The sequence below is a fragment of the Copadichromis virginalis genome, linkage group LG16, assembly GCF_057382275.1.
Source record: "Copadichromis virginalis isolate Kocher_CV1m ecotype Utaka linkage group LG16, C_Virginalis_male_GT1.1, whole genome shotgun sequence".
In the NCBI taxonomy this organism is placed as follows: domain Eukaryota; kingdom Metazoa; phylum Chordata; class Actinopteri; order Cichliformes; family Cichlidae; genus Copadichromis; species Copadichromis virginalis.
Window position 1 is genome coordinate 12,103,444 of NC_140633.1, and position 16,774 is coordinate 12,120,217.

At 39.3% G+C, this 16,774-nt stretch overlaps 1 protein-coding gene across 1 annotated transcript; it reads right to left on the reverse strand.

The window, feature by feature from the left end:
- Positions 1 to 722: 722 nt before the first annotated feature.
- tgfbr2l (transforming growth factor beta receptor-like) lies at positions 723 to 15,180 on the reverse strand. Its single transcript, XM_085435361.1, has 9 exons — positions 15,024 to 15,180; positions 8,610 to 8,766; positions 6,429 to 6,637; positions 5,523 to 6,271; positions 3,990 to 4,127; positions 3,715 to 3,856; positions 2,483 to 2,610; positions 2,042 to 2,191; positions 723 to 1,048 (listed from the first exon to the last, which is right to left on the reverse strand). Exons 1-9 carry the CDS (start codon positions 15,175 to 15,177, stop codon positions 914 to 916), a joined length of 1,962 nt encoding a protein of 653 aa, XP_085291487.1. The 5' UTR covers positions 15,178 to 15,180; the 3' UTR covers positions 723 to 913.
- Between the last annotated feature and the right edge of the window lie 1,594 nt (positions 15,181 to 16,774).

The following is a 16,774-nucleotide window of genomic DNA, read 5'->3' on the forward strand; positions in this document are numbered from 1 at the left end:
ACTGGTGATCTACTGGGATATTCCCACAGAGCCTCTCCAGGGCTCACAGAGAATGGTCTGAAAAATAAAAAATATCCAGTGTGAGGCAGTTCTTTAAGCCAAAAAGCCCGAGGTCAGAGGAGAAAGGCAAACCACTTCAAACTGATAGAAAGTTAACAGTAACTCAAGCAACCGCTTGTTACATCCAAGGTATGCAGAAGAGCATCTCTGAAAGCACAAGCAGATGGGTTCTAACAGCAAAAGACCACACCAGGTGCCACTCCTGTCAGCAAAGGACAGAAAACTGGGACTGCAATTTGCACAGGCTCACCAAAGTCAAGCACCAGATTGGAAAGAAGTTCCCTGGTCTGAGTCTCAATTTCTGCTGTGAAATTTGGTGTAATTAATGCAAATGCATGGCTCCATCCTCCCTTGTATCAATGGTTTAGGCTACTGCTGGTGGTGTAATGGTGTGTAGGTTATTTTTAAGCTGTCATGTCAACATGGACCAAAATCTCAGAGAAATGTTTCCAGCACCTCGGAGAATCTTATTTTAAATCCATATGAGGCCACTCAAACAGCAAAAAAGGGGTTCAAACCAGTGATAGCAAGATGTATAGAATTGAGTGGCAGATAAGTTTATATTATTAGCATTTATAGTAATGTCTTTCAGAGAAGTAATTGAAAAGAAGAAAATACACCAAGGGATGAAACTGTGTAGATGAAAAAAGTCAAATTTTTTATCAAACAAACATAAAACCAGGAAAAAGATTTTTCTCTCCTGTTTATTCATAAATGTAGGTTATAGTCACATGACCTACAGTAGTAGGTTATAGTATAGCAATGATAAGTCACATGTCACAGCCAGTATAAAAGAATAATACCGTGACAAAATGGAGACCAGCTCCAACAAATCAAATCTTTTTCAAACTGTTCAGCGATCAGCAACTGCCAGCAGATCTATGACTGATTCGGGTGTCACATCCTCAGCAAACGTTTGCGAAGAAGTAGGTCTGTCGTTTAAGGCACAGTCAGTCTTTGGTTCATTTCTGTCTCCTCTGGTCTTTTGCTGGAAACATCCAGGAAGCAACAAAGAGAAAACACACAAATTCGTAATAAACAAAATCCCTCTGTTGGGTGACAACGGCTGTGTTCGCACTGCCAGATCACTACACGACAAAGCAAAGGGGTAAAAATGGCACCAAGAGTGGGTGTGCTTGAAATATCTCAGAAAATGTACAGTCTAAAAAACATGAAATTTGGGGCCATTCTTTTCTTTATGATTGTCTCTCTAGAAGTCAATATAAAATGGCAACAGTGCAGTCATGGGGTTGCTGGTATAGATTTTTTGCTTTACACAAGTTCAACCAAATTGCACAACAATGAATTATTCTTTGGTTCATATAAAGGTTTGTCATACTATATGTTGGACCATTTTGTTCTATTTATTTATATATTCTTGTGGGAAAACTTATTTTCTTCACATTTTATTTGAGAAAGATAACACTACCTAAAGATTCTCCAGACTATACGACTGTGAGTTTAAAAGTTTGTGTAAAATCCCTCTCCATGTTGAGATGTTCCAGTCTGCACCAGTGGTCCATTCCCATCTGTTGAGACTGAGCTAAACTTCCATCTGAGCAAACTGGGGCAATGTCTATGAAGTGGTCCACTCTTGCTAATATTGACTTTTTGAATATCCTTATTGTGGCAAATTAGATAATCCTAACTATCAGTCAAAAACTGCTTTAACTGTAACTGTGGTTTAGATTCTTGTCAGTTTTAGTGACTTAACAATTCATTCTCTATCAGTGTCTCATTGAAGATTAGCAGAAAAAAACACGTGTTTCTCCGACAATGCAAACACAGCGAACCATGAAGACTCGTTATGGGGAAAACCAGTGTGAAGCAGTGAACCTCAGGCATGTCCTCCCTTTCAATCTGGAAGAAAAGAGATCTCCTCTCCTCGAGGAGACGGAGCATGAGGCGTCTCCAAGTCTATTTTTCTCTCTGCTTCATTCTCTTGCCAGAGTTTCACCTCGTCTTCTTACTCCTGACTTACTTCTTCCTCGTCTTCTTCGTCTCCCACCCTGTCGTCATCTTCCGCCTGCTCCAGGGCGCTGAAGCGCTCGACCACGCAGTGAGCCGTGAGCCTAGCCTCGGGGTCGTGATCCCAGCACTCAGTGATGGTGGAACAGAAGATGTTCATCCCCTAAAGAAGATCAGCGTTAGATCCAAAGGCTTCATTTGAAGACAGTGATGACTATAAGCTTGTAACAAGCAACTCTTACAATCTGATTTGGTCACGATTAGGCACATTTTGAATATCTTTGTAATTGATTTGTGAGTTTTTACACCCTGAAATAAACCATGTAAAAAATGAATTCCCTGGTATATGATTGGCTGAATTGTGAGTGGGCAGTTGACAGTGGCCATAAGCCTAAACTTTCAGTTTGTCTGTGTCTCTACATGATTTTTACTGCACTTTTACTTTTTTACTGACCTGGTGCTGCGTCCATGCTAGTGGGATGTCCGGACGTCCTCGGTCTCTCAACACCAGATCTCTCATGCTATCCACACAGGGCTGCTCACAAACCTTGGAGCCAAATGCTGGCTCATAGCTCTTTACCTCTGCAGCAATACACACACACACGCATGCACGTACACACACACACACACACACACACGCACGCACACACACACACACACACGCACACACACACACATTTATCATAAACTTTTTTTTCTGCAATGGGAGTTGTCTGACCTGTAACTGAACTTGCAGCTGTTGTCACAGGGACTACCTTTAGTTCAGCTGCACCACTCCCCCCACACTTTGGAGCAAACTTCCAAGATCGAAATTTCAGTCTTCAACCGGAGGTCATGCTTAAATCAAGTTCCGGGGACAGTAGCCATCATTTCACTTTTATGCACACGTCAACACGCCGTTTTTGTGCTAAGCTCTAAAGAACAGTGAAGAGTGCAAAGAGGTTTTGGACACATGCAAAAAACTAAGAACATCTGTCCCACGTCACCTCTTTTTTTCTTTTTTTCCCTTTTTTTTTGATAAGACAGAGATCTAGTCTTTCCCCGTTTGAAAAAAACAGTGGAAAGCAAAGCAGAATTAAGCACTTTTACCCTACAGATTTAGAAAGATTACATGTCATTATATTTGTGTATCAAATTACATATGCTAACTATATCAACCACACAAGCTGTAGGCAAGGAAAGCACTTTGGGCCACGCAAGATCAGTTTTAAACAAAGAAAGTGCAGGAAGCAGGCTGAGCATTACAGCCAGGGGGTGCTATGCCGTGAAGCAACTGGAGAAAGTCAGAGACTTTGGTTTTGGTTCACTTCCAGTCAAAGCAAACATACAAACGGGCTCCAAAAACTAAACTAACTCCACCTCTTCATTCATAAAGGAAGTCTCCATGTGTTGGATATCAGTAAGTCAAAGGTTGCATACTGAATCTGTTTTGTTTTCTTTTACTTTTTTCCCTCCTTGTGGTAAGCACAGCAGAACACATTTAGTTTACTTCTGTGGTCATAGCCTCCTTTTGGACTCTGATTGATCACCTCCTTCTTTTTTTAACATAGGACTGCACAATGACTGGCATCACATCTTTGTATGGTCTTGGGCCTTAACCTAAACTGTGAAAAACATGGGGTGGCAGGTCCTCTCTATGAAGGATTTGTTCTCTTGATCTACAGAAACACAGAAAAGAACACATACCTCCAATTGCATTGCATCGAGAGGCCATCTCCCACAACACTAGAGCCATGGAATAAACATCCATCTGTTTAAAGGCCTCGAGATCCTCCAGGTTCACCCTGGACTCAAGGACCTCAGGAGCCATGTAGCGAGCTGTCCCCACCTAGACAGAATGATAAACTCTTTTTTTGGTGCCATGCAAACAGCACATCAGACAGGTAGGCATAATAGTTTGGGTCATGGGTGTATTTAATAAAAATATTCAAACACAAACTGCACAGATATGCACAGATTACCTGTCCACTGTTGGCATAGTCATCAACTGTAAGGGACAGGTCCAGTCTTAAAGCCAGACCAAAGTCACACAGTGCGCACTCTTTCCTGCTCTTTACCAGGATGTTACTGCTCTTGAGGTCCCGATGGGCCACTGGTACCTACAAAAACAAGCAATGCTCAAAACAACAACTTCAGCAAGGAGCCAAAAACTGTGCCCAAAATCAATCCTAGAGATTCATATATATTCATATCAGATAGAGATAAATCTGTTTTGTGAAAATATTGCTGCTGTGGTATCTGTATCATGGTCCACATCCATACAATGAATCATGAGGCTTTGAGGTTTCAAACAATGCATGATTTCATTCACAATAGGCAGCATTGATTTAAAATATGCTGGTAGAGTTTTCTTGGCTAGCATTTGTCAATTTAAATGGCTTTGTCCAAATCTATGTGAACCTGGAGGAAACAGTAATTAAATTGCATTATATGCTTAGGCCTTGGTCTGACAAGGGCACCTTATCATCCTCTATGAGTTCAGTGAATTATGTGTTGTTAATTTACTGACATAGATACAGCAGTCTACTACCTGGCAATGCAAGAATATACACTTGTGTCCTTAAGTTTGGATATTAGGAAGAAGCTGTAGAGCAAAGATTGAAAAAAAGAGAAGAAGAAGCTAAAGAGCATAGGCCTTGTGTTTGGCTAACCAAGACGAAGTATACTTTTTACCGTTGTTTATCTGAGTTGTAAACAAATGATTTTAGCCACACTTCCCTTTGGCATAATAACCACTATAATCACCCTGAGTCATATATGTATCCAGTGTGGGTTAAGTGTACTGTGCGGTGGTCAGGACTAAGTTAGAAATCTGATCTGGCATTTCATGAATGACTGTAGGTGTGCGTATAGAGCCAAAGCTTCACTTAAGCAAGTCTAGTTTTAACCAGCTTCTTTGTAAATGCAATCTCTCAGCCAGCATTTGTTCCATTAAATCTGCTTTAGAAGTTAGTAAATGGCATTGAAACCTTCGTAATGTAAAAAGGGGGTAATTCATAAACATACAAAGCATACAAACATTTCATTGCTGGCGTTCAAATCCTTGAATAACTGCAACTTATTTAATCAAAGCCATGCAACTCAAAATTCATCCATGCAATGTACTAAAATCAAAGTTAATACTTGATGACTAATAATTAATTTGATTATTTTCAGGAGTTATATTTCTTTCTAGAACAATCATGCTCAATAATATCTTAAAGACCTTATAGCAACATATTATCCCAGACTGTGGGCTTACTTGTGGTTCCTATGGGAGATAGGGTCTTCAGCTTCGGTGTTTGATACCACTATTGTAGTTTAATTGTTAGTAAGTCGTTTAAAATTCTGGCTCATTCCCTTTCCCTTTGAAGCATCTTGAGACTACTGTTGTTATTATTTGGTGCTATACAAATGGAATTGAACTGAATCTAAACTTCATGGTGGATTCCCTTCAGCTCTTTGTTGGGACCATCAATAATAATAAATCTTAGAAGATAATAGGTTAAATTTACCTTTGGTAGCCCACTGGGTGTTGTGTCACTATGAAGGTGAGCTAATCCTTTAGCAATGCTGCCTGCCATGGCAACAAGTTCTTCCCAGCTCAATATGTTAGCTGTGAGGAAGTCCTGCAGATTTCCTAGGCTGTGATAGGCTAAAACCAGCCAGTAGGTGTGTGGGGTGTGGCCCGACAGGCCCCTTTCCTCAGCTGCTAGGAACTGAATCACATTATCGTGCTGTAGCTTGGGGTCAGCAAAGATGGAGCATTCATTTCTCCATGAGGCGTACTCCACATCCGGAAACACCTTCACCGCCACAGTTTCATAGCTATTAACTCCACCTTTTTCGCCCTGGAGCAGCCATCCCCTCCACACTTCGGCAAAGCGCCCCTTCCCCACGAGCACATCCAGTTTGATAGGTAGCAGTTCAGCTGGCTGGCCCTGCCAACTGGTCATACCGCTGATAGTGTCACTGTTAAGAGGTTGAACCTTGGTGTTCGACTCATCCTGTTCAGCATCAGTCACACCTCCTCCTCCACCTTCTCCCTGAGCACCCAGGCCCCCACATGGTAGATCCAAGGCCTGGTAAAGCTCAGGGGTGCGTTTAGTGGGCCAGTCAGGGCATACTGACGGAGCTGGTTTGTCAGGACGACGTATGCGGTAGAAATAGAAGGCAGCAATGGCAACTATGGCCACCAGAATAGGGGGCACCAAACTAACCACTACCACAGGGATCACATCCTTACTTTGGAGCGGTAAGAATCCTGCAGGAACAGAGGATTTTATCAGTTAACCACTGATTTAGCTACCTGTTCATTGTTTTATCTATTCATCCACCTAGCTGGATTTCATTATATTCACATATTTATCTTTTCATGCATTTATTCTTTCCCACACTCCCTCGTTCCTCCTTCTCTTCACCATTTGCTCCCTTGTCGAAGACAAGTTTGTCGTTACATTCATGTTCACCCTGACATCCACAGACCATCATGGAGTCATTTGCAGCCTGTGGGACCATACGACACTCCCTGGAAGTGAAGGTCTGCAGCAGGTCAGGACTGATACCATCCAGTGGCAGATTTGGGTGGTGACACATTGTGTACACTGTCATTGTGTTGTTTGCCTTCCTCCTGGAAGAGCAGACAAAAAAATTAGAAACATTAGAAAGTAATGCATGTGACTGGCTTTACTTAAACAGGAGTTTACATCCTGCTGATGTGAGAGAGATGAGACATCATCTTTCCAGCCTGACGCTCAGCAGATTTAGACTTCATGCCCACTTGGCTTGTGAACAGCCACGGATTGCATCACAAAGCTGAAGGTCAACACTGCTCTGTGCTCTGCCATTTATTACATTCATACATTTATCTTTGAAGCCATTTATACAGTCATCAAGACAGCACTGACTGAGGACAGTCACGAGACTAGCAAGGAGACTTGCAGACCAGCAACCTGTTGAGGATGTACCCAGTCCCTCTCACTATGGACTGGACAAGCAGAAGAAAGTGGATGGAAGTTCAGCCCTTCTATTACCCCTGCTGTTAAATATGTTAATGTGTAACTGTCCAAAAAGAAAATGCACCCCATCTTCCTCCACTTATCCAGTTCAGCCAGGGCTGGGGTGTTTTCCAGCTGGCAAAAGGTATAGTACACCCAGGATGAGTTGAGAGTTTGCTGCTGGGCTAATTCAGAGAGACAGACAATATTCAAACTAACATCGATGTACAACTTACAATCACCAGTTAACCTAATATACATGTCTTTGGACTGTGAAAGGAAGCTAGGAAACTACATGAGCACAGGGAGAACATACAGACTAACTCCTGGAATGTTAATTTGCATCTAAGCTAATTTTATTAAAGCTATTATACTATAACATTTTTTTCTTTTGAAAAACAATCATTTCAGAGAATCACTGATTTGTTTATTACACCCGATTTGGGCTTGTACAAGACCACAGCTACATGGTGATGTTCTCATGTCTTGTAGTTTTCTATAAACTAACGCTTGAAGAGGCCTGAGTCCGGGGTCTTTTTTACAATACAAGAGAATAATAGAATACTGGCTACTGCATTATTAATAATGTTAATAAAAGCAATCTCTAAGCTCATCCCAAAGTCTGCTCACAAGCCAGCTGTTCAACAATCTGTAGGGTTGTTTGTTTGTTGTTGCTTTTGACCATTTTTGGTAGTATTTTTTCATCTTCATCCAATAAACACATCAAAGAGTAAAGCAGAAAATAAAATTACCTCAAACCTTCACTGAGCTACAGTACGTGAGTAAACAGAGTTTTGAATCTTTGCACCACTGATGCAAAGATGACACCAGTGAAGTGGAGTTCACACAAACACCGTGTTCCTGACAGAGAGTCTACAGACTGTGTATATTTGCCCTGAATAAACCAATTTTCTTCTCCTCTTTTCTTCTGTCAGTTCTCTATTGCTGGTTTCCTTCAGAGAGCTGGGAGGGTCAGGCTGGCTCACGTGCACAGGAAATGAGAGGGGGTGTAGTGAGGGGATCACAGTGTAGGACTGCTATCCAAACAAAACTACCAATCAGCAAAAACTTTCCAGTCATGAAGAAAGCAGCAGCAGAAAGCTGGCGTGAAGTTTTGAAGCTACAGAGATTCTCTCTAATAGAAAAATTAACCAACAACTATGAAAAAGGCCAAACTGTGGTCACATGTTTTGTTTGCGTTCGTGCGTATGAGACTGTGTGTGTTTTCATTTAAGTCCAACAGTAGCACGCTGAGAGAAATCACTTCAGGATGTTTCATAATACTGATCGACACCATATTGAACCAGCTCGGCTGTACTGTTCTCTTATCTGCAGACTCATGGGACAGTGCTGAAGAATAACAATGTGGGCATGGTCATTTTATAGCATTTCTATGGATGTTAGAGGCTTCAGGATGTGCTGTATTAAACAAATAACAAAACAGTCAGCTAGAAAACATCAAACTGAGAAAGGTAAAAACTACCATGTGTCTATTTTCTCATGTAGTTACCTATATACAGGTTAGGTCATAGGCTCTGTAAGTTTCCCCACAGAAGACAGACAAAACAAATTATAGGAATATAAGTTACTCAAAAAGGGTCTCACCATATGGCCATGCAGATCTCTTCAGTGGTGTTGCAGAAAGAGCTCAAGTTGCAGTTGCTGGAGCATATGTTGCCTTCGCACACCGGCGTGGATACCTCACACCACCTGCATAAATTGAAGCTCAGGTGGCTTAAAGACTGGACATCAACTGGAAGACCTTCAGGGTAAGAAAAGGATGAATCAGAAATCAGCAGGAAAAATAACAACATGAGTCATTTCAGCCAACCCCAAAGCTCATCTGTAGCAGCCGTGGGAATTATGCTGCAGGACCAGAGGTTTATGGTTTAGTATAAACACATATAGTATGAAGTTGGTGTCGACAAACACAACGCTTTAACAAGATCCCTGTTTATTTCCTGTTTCCACTCCCATTCTGTTGTATAAAACACCGGCCCCAATCTTTCTTGCGCCACGGACCGGTTTAACGTCAAACAATATTTTCACGGACCGGCCTTTAAGGTGTCACGGATGAATACAACAAAATAAAATGATACGACCAAGACAAAAACTGTGGTATTTTGTAAATATAATAATAAACGCAAATTCACTGTGTAATTGTGTTACTTTATTAGCAGCGTCCTCCTGAAATGCGCCAACAACACTGAGAGTGACGTCGTCCTCTCTGTCCCTTAATGCTCTCTGGTCGCTATGGCAACGCGTAAACATTTATTTCAAAATAAGACACAACTACAACACGGGAAGAGACCCAGGGAGACCGAGTTAATGAGGAAAAATCTGAAAACCACAAATTTCACACCTGACCCTCAACTCTCGCGGCCCGGTACCAAACGACTCACGGACCGTTACCGGGGATTGAGGACCGCTGGTATAAAACGTTTTAGGCAGTGGAGTTAGTGATCTCATCCGGGTTTCACAATTTGAAAAAGGCACAAAAATGCTACTTATTCACTAAAGTATATCTTAGGATAAAAATTAAAACAGGCAGACCATTTTCAAACTGTTTATATGCTGGTGCTCCATGGATCACAAGGTGAATGGTGTCACTCATCTCTGGCCCGATGGATGTGACATTCAAATCAGTCCATGGGCCACAAATGTCATTTATATGCAATGCATGGCAGAGCTTTAACTTACATTTGTGCGCACACGTTTTGTTTTCACAAGTGTTCCTGAGCGTGTGTCTGATTTTAATGCCGTGCTGAAGCCTTTCAGTACTGGTTTCCAGCCTCATACCCTTCTCACAAGGGGATTTCATTGGATTATCCTTTAACGAGCTTTCCTTTAATTCTTCTAGATTTTATATATCATACATACAACTATTTGGCTGCACAGTTCCTCACACATTGCTTAACCTCCTCCCACCCTTACTTCTGAAACACTCTTTGATGCTAGTGTTACTCACCTGTTGGCAACAATTCCAATTATTTCTGGGATGTACCATCTGTTTTCAAATCAAATCAAATCAACATTTCTGCATTTAACATGTTCAGTTAACAATCTGCATCAAATGACTAAGAGATCATTGCACTGTGCTTTTAATTCCTTTTTACACAGTGTTATGACTTTTATGGAAATGGATCAGTGTGGCACAGAGTAAAAAAGGTTTTACATGAAACATAAAAGACATATGTGACTTCTGTGTCAACCCCTGCCTGACTGGTAACCCAAAAATCCTACTTCATTAATAACATTGCGTACATATAGTATGACATTGCTTAGGTCACAGAGGAGATTAGCTTTGAGGCTTGTGATATGTGATAATATAATGACAGCTGAAAGTGTTGAGGGCAACAGACAGCTGTGTTCTCGGTTTTAGCTGGAGGTTCCAACATAGTAAAGTTCAAAACATCCTACTGCATCAGCTCTGCCACGTACAGAATTACATAAAGTGAATGTGACTTAGAGCAGGATATGGGTGTGTCCCTTTGGAGCTGAAAACTGTTAGCAAGCAGTCTCTCAAAGAAATAAGCAGACTTTATTTCTTTGTGTGCGGTTTTAGGCTTTGGTATTTGTACTATGTGGTTGTTGTGTATTTGTCTGTAGAGTAAGTGAATATCTTTACACTATGCTTGAGCTTGCATATGCGTGTGTTGCTCTGCCAGATTGCCATCCCACCCAGATGACACAGATATAATGGCCCAAGCAACAAACATGCTGTACTTATGATATCATGCATTCCCAGAAGAGTCAAAGTTTTAATGATGCTGCTGTGTAAAAACGTTCTGCTGAAGGTAAAAGTCATGTAAATGCAAAGTAGCCATTCTGCAGCGCAGTTTAATTCATATATATTGAGGTTCTGTCTTTATACCATCTACAAAGTAACTAAAGTAACAGAAGCAGTAAAAAATTATTAAGTAAAAAGTAGAGTGGAGTACAGGGTATGATATTTATAATTCAAGTGTGTAGTAACAACATAAAGTGGCATAAAATGGAAAGCTAAAATGGGTCCTCTCAACGACACAGGCATACACAAATAGAAATCCCAGTGTTGCATGGATATCTATGTAAACATGTACTCAATTACACACACAAACCCAACCACAATGCATTATAATTAGAAATGCTCTACACACACATACAGAGTAGTACACATAAACACACAGCAGTTCATTAACTCTGTAACACACAAATGCACATACAAATACACATACAAATACACGCGCACACACACACACACACACACACACACACACACACACACACACACACACACACACACACACACACAAAGGCGAAGCAGTTCCAGATGTTTCTTCCAAACTGGGCTGAAGACAAAGGAAGAAAGAGTTGGGATGTAAAAAGCTTGAATCAGCATCACAGGCTCTGCGTGTACTCAAATGTTTATCTTTGTAAGGGTCAGTACGAGTTTTAGAGACTGGGTATGTGGACATTTGTGGAAAGTTAGTAACTTTCAACTGGTCCCAATTTAGGGACCTGTCTTCAAAGGCTGTCTGCAGTTAATTTACTTTTTCAGATACAAAGTCTAACATCATACAAAAACTAAACCTATTACATGATGTTAACTTTAATAACATGTTAATAATACTATCATTGTAATATAAAATAAAAAACAAACTAATGTTATTAAGTAGGCTAGAGTATAGTTTGCTTTCAGGTCGAGTGCTACTACCACTTACTTGCACCATCATTCATTTATACTCATGCAGCTGTGACAGCATGGATACCTAAAAAGGCCATTTAAAATATCAGTAACCCTACAAAAACAAAGTAGAATAAGCACAACAAATATCACACAATATTAAACACACTCCCAAATATTTGAGAGGTAAATATCATGTTATTTAATGGTTAATTATAGTTTGGAGTAAAAATACATCAACATGTAAATGATGATGTATTATCATGTCATAATGTTACCCAGCAGTATCCAGCAGTTACAGGCAGCATCTGTTATAGCCGCAATACATAAATATATTAATGCATTTATAGCCATAATGCAAATAACTAATCATGCATGGTAAGTGCTTTTATTTTTTGGTATTTAATTATGTAAAGCTTCGCATGCGTGATTTCACTGGTAACAGGACATTTACATGATTGAATTACTAAAGCAAAAGTTCTAAATACTTGTCCCACCCTCTGCAGCTATAATATGGTTGAGGTTAGGGTAGGTGGCCTGGACTGCATTAAGACCCTCAAGAGTTAGAAGTACACACATGTGAGTATATGTCTGTGTGTGTGTGTGTGTGTGTGTGTGTGTGTGTGTGTGTGTGTGTGTGTGTGTGTGTGTGTGTGCCTCCAGGAATAAATTGAAGCCAGAAGTGAGCTGCATCGAGAGCCAAGTTAGCATCCAACACTCCTCCCTCAAAGGCTCATGGGAAATGTGAGCGCTCCATGCTACTCGGCGGAGGAGGAGGCCCTCCCTATCACAACTCCAACTTTACTTAAGACACACACACAGATAGACACACACACACAAACAGGAGATTTAAGCTTATACACATATGCATGTTGCACTCATGTGCAACACGCGCAAAACAAACTGATTTTTATTTACATTATGTTGACAGAAAGGTCTGACATTTTGTAAAATACCTTCATTTGCATCCATGGTTAAATGTTCCAATTACTGATGCATTCAGCCGGCAGCTTGCTGGCTTATCTTAGTCCTAAGACTATAAACATAGAGACTTCAAGTTTGGCTCTGAGAAACTAGCCAGATAACAGACTGTTTCGTTGTTGCATTATTATGAAATTTAAAACTATCATTGTTTACAGATTTGCAAAGTATTTATGCTACATAATTTACCATCTCATTTTTCTCTTAATTAATGTGAGTAAACACACAAGCAGGAGTCCCACAGGATTGTGTTGAAGCCAGTAGCCATTAATGTTTGTTTTGAATTTAATGATGAATTTGAGTGAGGCGACATAAATACTTAGTAGAATATTAGTAGACGAGTAGTTTCCAGAGTTGGGAGTTTCTGGTGTTCTCATCTTCAAAACATTATTTAAGAGAAAAATTACAATGAACGACTACAACAGAGACTCATATAAACGAATTAAATCATGCACATCAGCTTGTAAGTCAGTATTGTTTTATGCTTGCTTCCAACTGAATTAAAGATCTACTTTAAGTTGCTCCAACCTGCCTCATATGCCTGGATTTTTTTTTTTTTTATCGCTATTGTTTGGTCATAATCTTTACCTTTTCCTTTTTGTTATTAATCCCTTCCATGATTGGGGACTAGTACTGCTCATGTTCTTTATTCCCATCATTGAATTAAAATTTAAAGAAACATACCAACGGGTTCAATACTACATTTCAGCATTTTGCACTTTTCACACAGGCAGTAAATCTGGATGCAAACAAAAGCTCCTCAAATGTGAGTAAAATCATAAAACAATTTTTTTTAAAAACAACCTCATGCTGTATGAGAGACTGGAACAATGAAAAGTTGATATTTATGCATGGATGGTGCTCTGAGACATCTTTGAGATGCTGTATTTGTCACTATGTGCAGTAAATCAGACTGAAGTGACAGGATATTTGTATTTGACACAACAGCCTTTTTTGTTTTTTACTCTGATGACTTAGACAGCTTTTTGTGGAGCATGTTGTCAGATGCAGTTTAACATTCTGTCTGTATGTGATTTGAATTATTTTGTGCACAAAAGAAACAAAAGTCTGTAAATCCCCACATAAGTGGATTCTTTTCAGCACTCCCTTTGTACTGTTGTTCGTTTGGGAATTTATCTTTTTGAAATATGTATTCTGTTCAATTTCTTCTGTAAGTACAAGAAAAGTGTCCAAAAGCATTAACACACTCTTTCTTTTAGTGCCAGTCTGTGTCTTCTCCAATGTCTTAAACAGCGCCAAGATGTGACTGTGTGTGTAGCCATTCATGAGGACTTTCAGATACACTCACTCTTTGTTAGATATGAGATAATAAGCTGCCCTTTAACAGGAACTGCATGCATAATGACCATGGTGGAAAGCACATTTACTCAAGAAGAGAATCCATTTCTGCATTTTGAAGGCAGTTACTGTCTGTTTTACTGCATGTTTTGCTATAGATTGAACCATGTCTAACAAGAAATATAATATATACAAGACTAAAGCTGAAATGGAATTTGATTGTTGATAGAAAAGATATCTTTTTCGATAACTGCCAAAACAAAAATGCTGACCATTTCATGCTTTTATTTTGAAATATTTTAACAACTTATTTCGCCTTTTTTGAAGTTTGAATTATTGATATTATGACTTAGAAAACCAGGAAGTCAAGCGAACTGATTTGTTGAGAAACGTATTTGAATATGAAATGGTGCAGACATTATTTAGAATCCCACATGAAATAAATCAAATCCACTCCAACCAGCAAGAGTAAAATAGTGTAAAACACAATGTTCAGGAGTACATAACATCTGTAATATTCACATGGGTCATATCTTTGTACTGAGTACATTTAAATGAATATGTTTAAATTAAGACTATGTTTTAGACTACGTTTTACTTAGGTAACATTTTTCATTCAGGACTTTTAGAGTATCAGAGAGAGATTAAAAGAGAATAAACAGGAAAATGCTGCTGAGACTTTAATGGCTCAGGATCCATGGTTTGAATCAGAAGACAGTCACATTTAGCATCTTATCTGCTGATGGAGCTGATAATATTTGTGGACTGCTGACAATACACAAAGCTGATAAACTAAATTACATGAATGATATTTGTGTACTTCTCTGTTGACACTGCAACTAAGCTACATGAATCTGATACCTTCGTTGCAACTTTTATTGCTACATGAATCTTCCACTCTCGCTTGATAACACATGAGTATTTCTTCATGTGCTGTATAGTCATTCAACCAAGATAACGGATCTGAGTAGCTTTTCCAAAACAAAACGTCCCTCCTCTCTGTCATGCCCTCCTCTCGGCCCTCCAGCTCCGAGGAAAAGAGAGAAACAGCCCAGAAATCAGGCAGCACTCACAGGCAGTCAGGAGGACGAGGATCCCGGTCCAAATCGTCCAGCACTGAGCCATCATCTTCCGGCAAAGTAAGTCGATGAAACTCAGGGGACCCCGGTCAGTCGGTGTGTTGGTGCTTCGGTCTTCAGCCCCCGGTGTCAGCGGAGAGCCTCTCATGTACGCAGAGAAAGAGAGAGGGAGCCCAGATGTTTTTCATCCAGATGTGGGCTGGCCCCGCCCCCTTCTACTGCCTCTGTTTCTGTGTCTCATTTCTCCACATGTGACACACAGCGGTGGAAACAGTATTCACTCAGTGTAAAAGTACTCCATTACAGCAAAGTCCTGCTTTCAAAAAAATCCGCAAACAAAAATCATCGTAAATACTTTTTGAAAACGTATTTTAAAAACAAACAATTAAAGCAGATGCCCTTTTTATGACTTTACATCACTTTTTCATTAAGAATTTCTTTCCTTGTAATTTCTTTAAAAAATTACAAAAAAAAACATAGTGTCATCGTGTGTTTATTATTTGTACTCATTTGCAGTTAGGTCCATGAGCATTTAAACAATGGTAAATTTTTGGGTAATTATTTTCAACAGTTTAATTTTGAAAACAGGAAATGTTGTTTTTATTGCTCTTTTATGTTATTATTATTACTGTTTTGTTATTACTGCATTCATTATAATTAATTATAATTTAATTTAATATTTCGCATTTATCTTATTGTTACAGAAGGAAAATAAATGGGCATCAAAGAAAATGATTTGATATTGTTCATGATATAATTTTACACTTTACATATTTAAAAGCAGGAAAAATCCAAACGTATCAGTCCTGTTTTGACAGCCTGTTAAATGCAGTGAGATTACTTACTTACTTCAAAGTCTTGGCCAAACAGCACCAAGAATGTTTATGAAACTATTTTTCTAGTCTTTTTTTAATAGAGCAAAATCAAACTTTCATTGTAATGCATTTATTATGTTGCATGATTTTTTTCTTTGTCTCAGAAAATATATTCTAGGTAAGTTCTGTATATTATAATACATTTTATTTATTTACTTTTTACCATTGTTCATCCTTGTCCATTTTTTTCATTTTTTTATTATCTCAGTTTAGAGTTTTAAAAGTTTCTTCACAGAACTTTGCATTTCTATTAAACCAATCTGAAGAAGAAACGGTGGGTGAGACTGTGAGCACTAACAGGTTTATTCCAGCTCATTAGTCAGGTTATGCTCAAACCACAGTGATGTGAGGGCTCAGTGAGCAAATACATATAAATGCTGACACAACTTTGTATCACTTACTTTCACAAGATTTTTTTTCTTACTGTGTTCCTGTTGGCTGGGTCACTGAACGAAGAAAACTTCTGAGCTTGAGATAATAAATTTTGTATGAAAGTACAAATGACCTTTTTTCTGTATTTATATCTAGAAATCACTTTGTACACATGTTTTCAGGAAACAAGATGGAGAGGGAAAAAGCAAGGCCAAGGGAACACCTGTTATTCTAAATGGACCCATGGAAGACCAACAAAGAAGTAGTAGTAGTAGTACAAAAAGTACAGAATACTTATATTCTGATGAACTTGGGGAAATCCAGAAAGGAAATACAAGGCTTTAATTTGACATAACTCAAGAGAAAGGAGAAAAAGAGAATTCTACCCTGAAAGGATTTTACTGGACTGTGAGCAGCCCATGAAGAAGGACTTTTGTTTTGTTAGAACTAGACGATAGACTTGCAGGGAAAAGGACGCTTTTATTTTGGCAGAATTGA

Bases quoted from the DNA above. Each gene is read 5' to 3' on its own strand.
- tgfbr2l (XM_085435361.1), bottom strand. From the start codon at position 15,177: ATGAGAGGCTCTCCGCTGACACCGGGGGCTGAAGACCGAAGCACCAAC. The intron at 8,767-15,023 runs GTGAGTGCTGCC...CTTACCCTGAAG, and splicing joins CCTCGTCCTCCTGACTGCCT to GTCTTCCAGTTGATGTCCAG. The intron at 2,192-2,482 runs GTCAGTAAAAAA...GATCTTCTTTAG, and splicing joins TAGCATGGACGCAGCACCAG to GGGATGAACATCTTCTGTTC.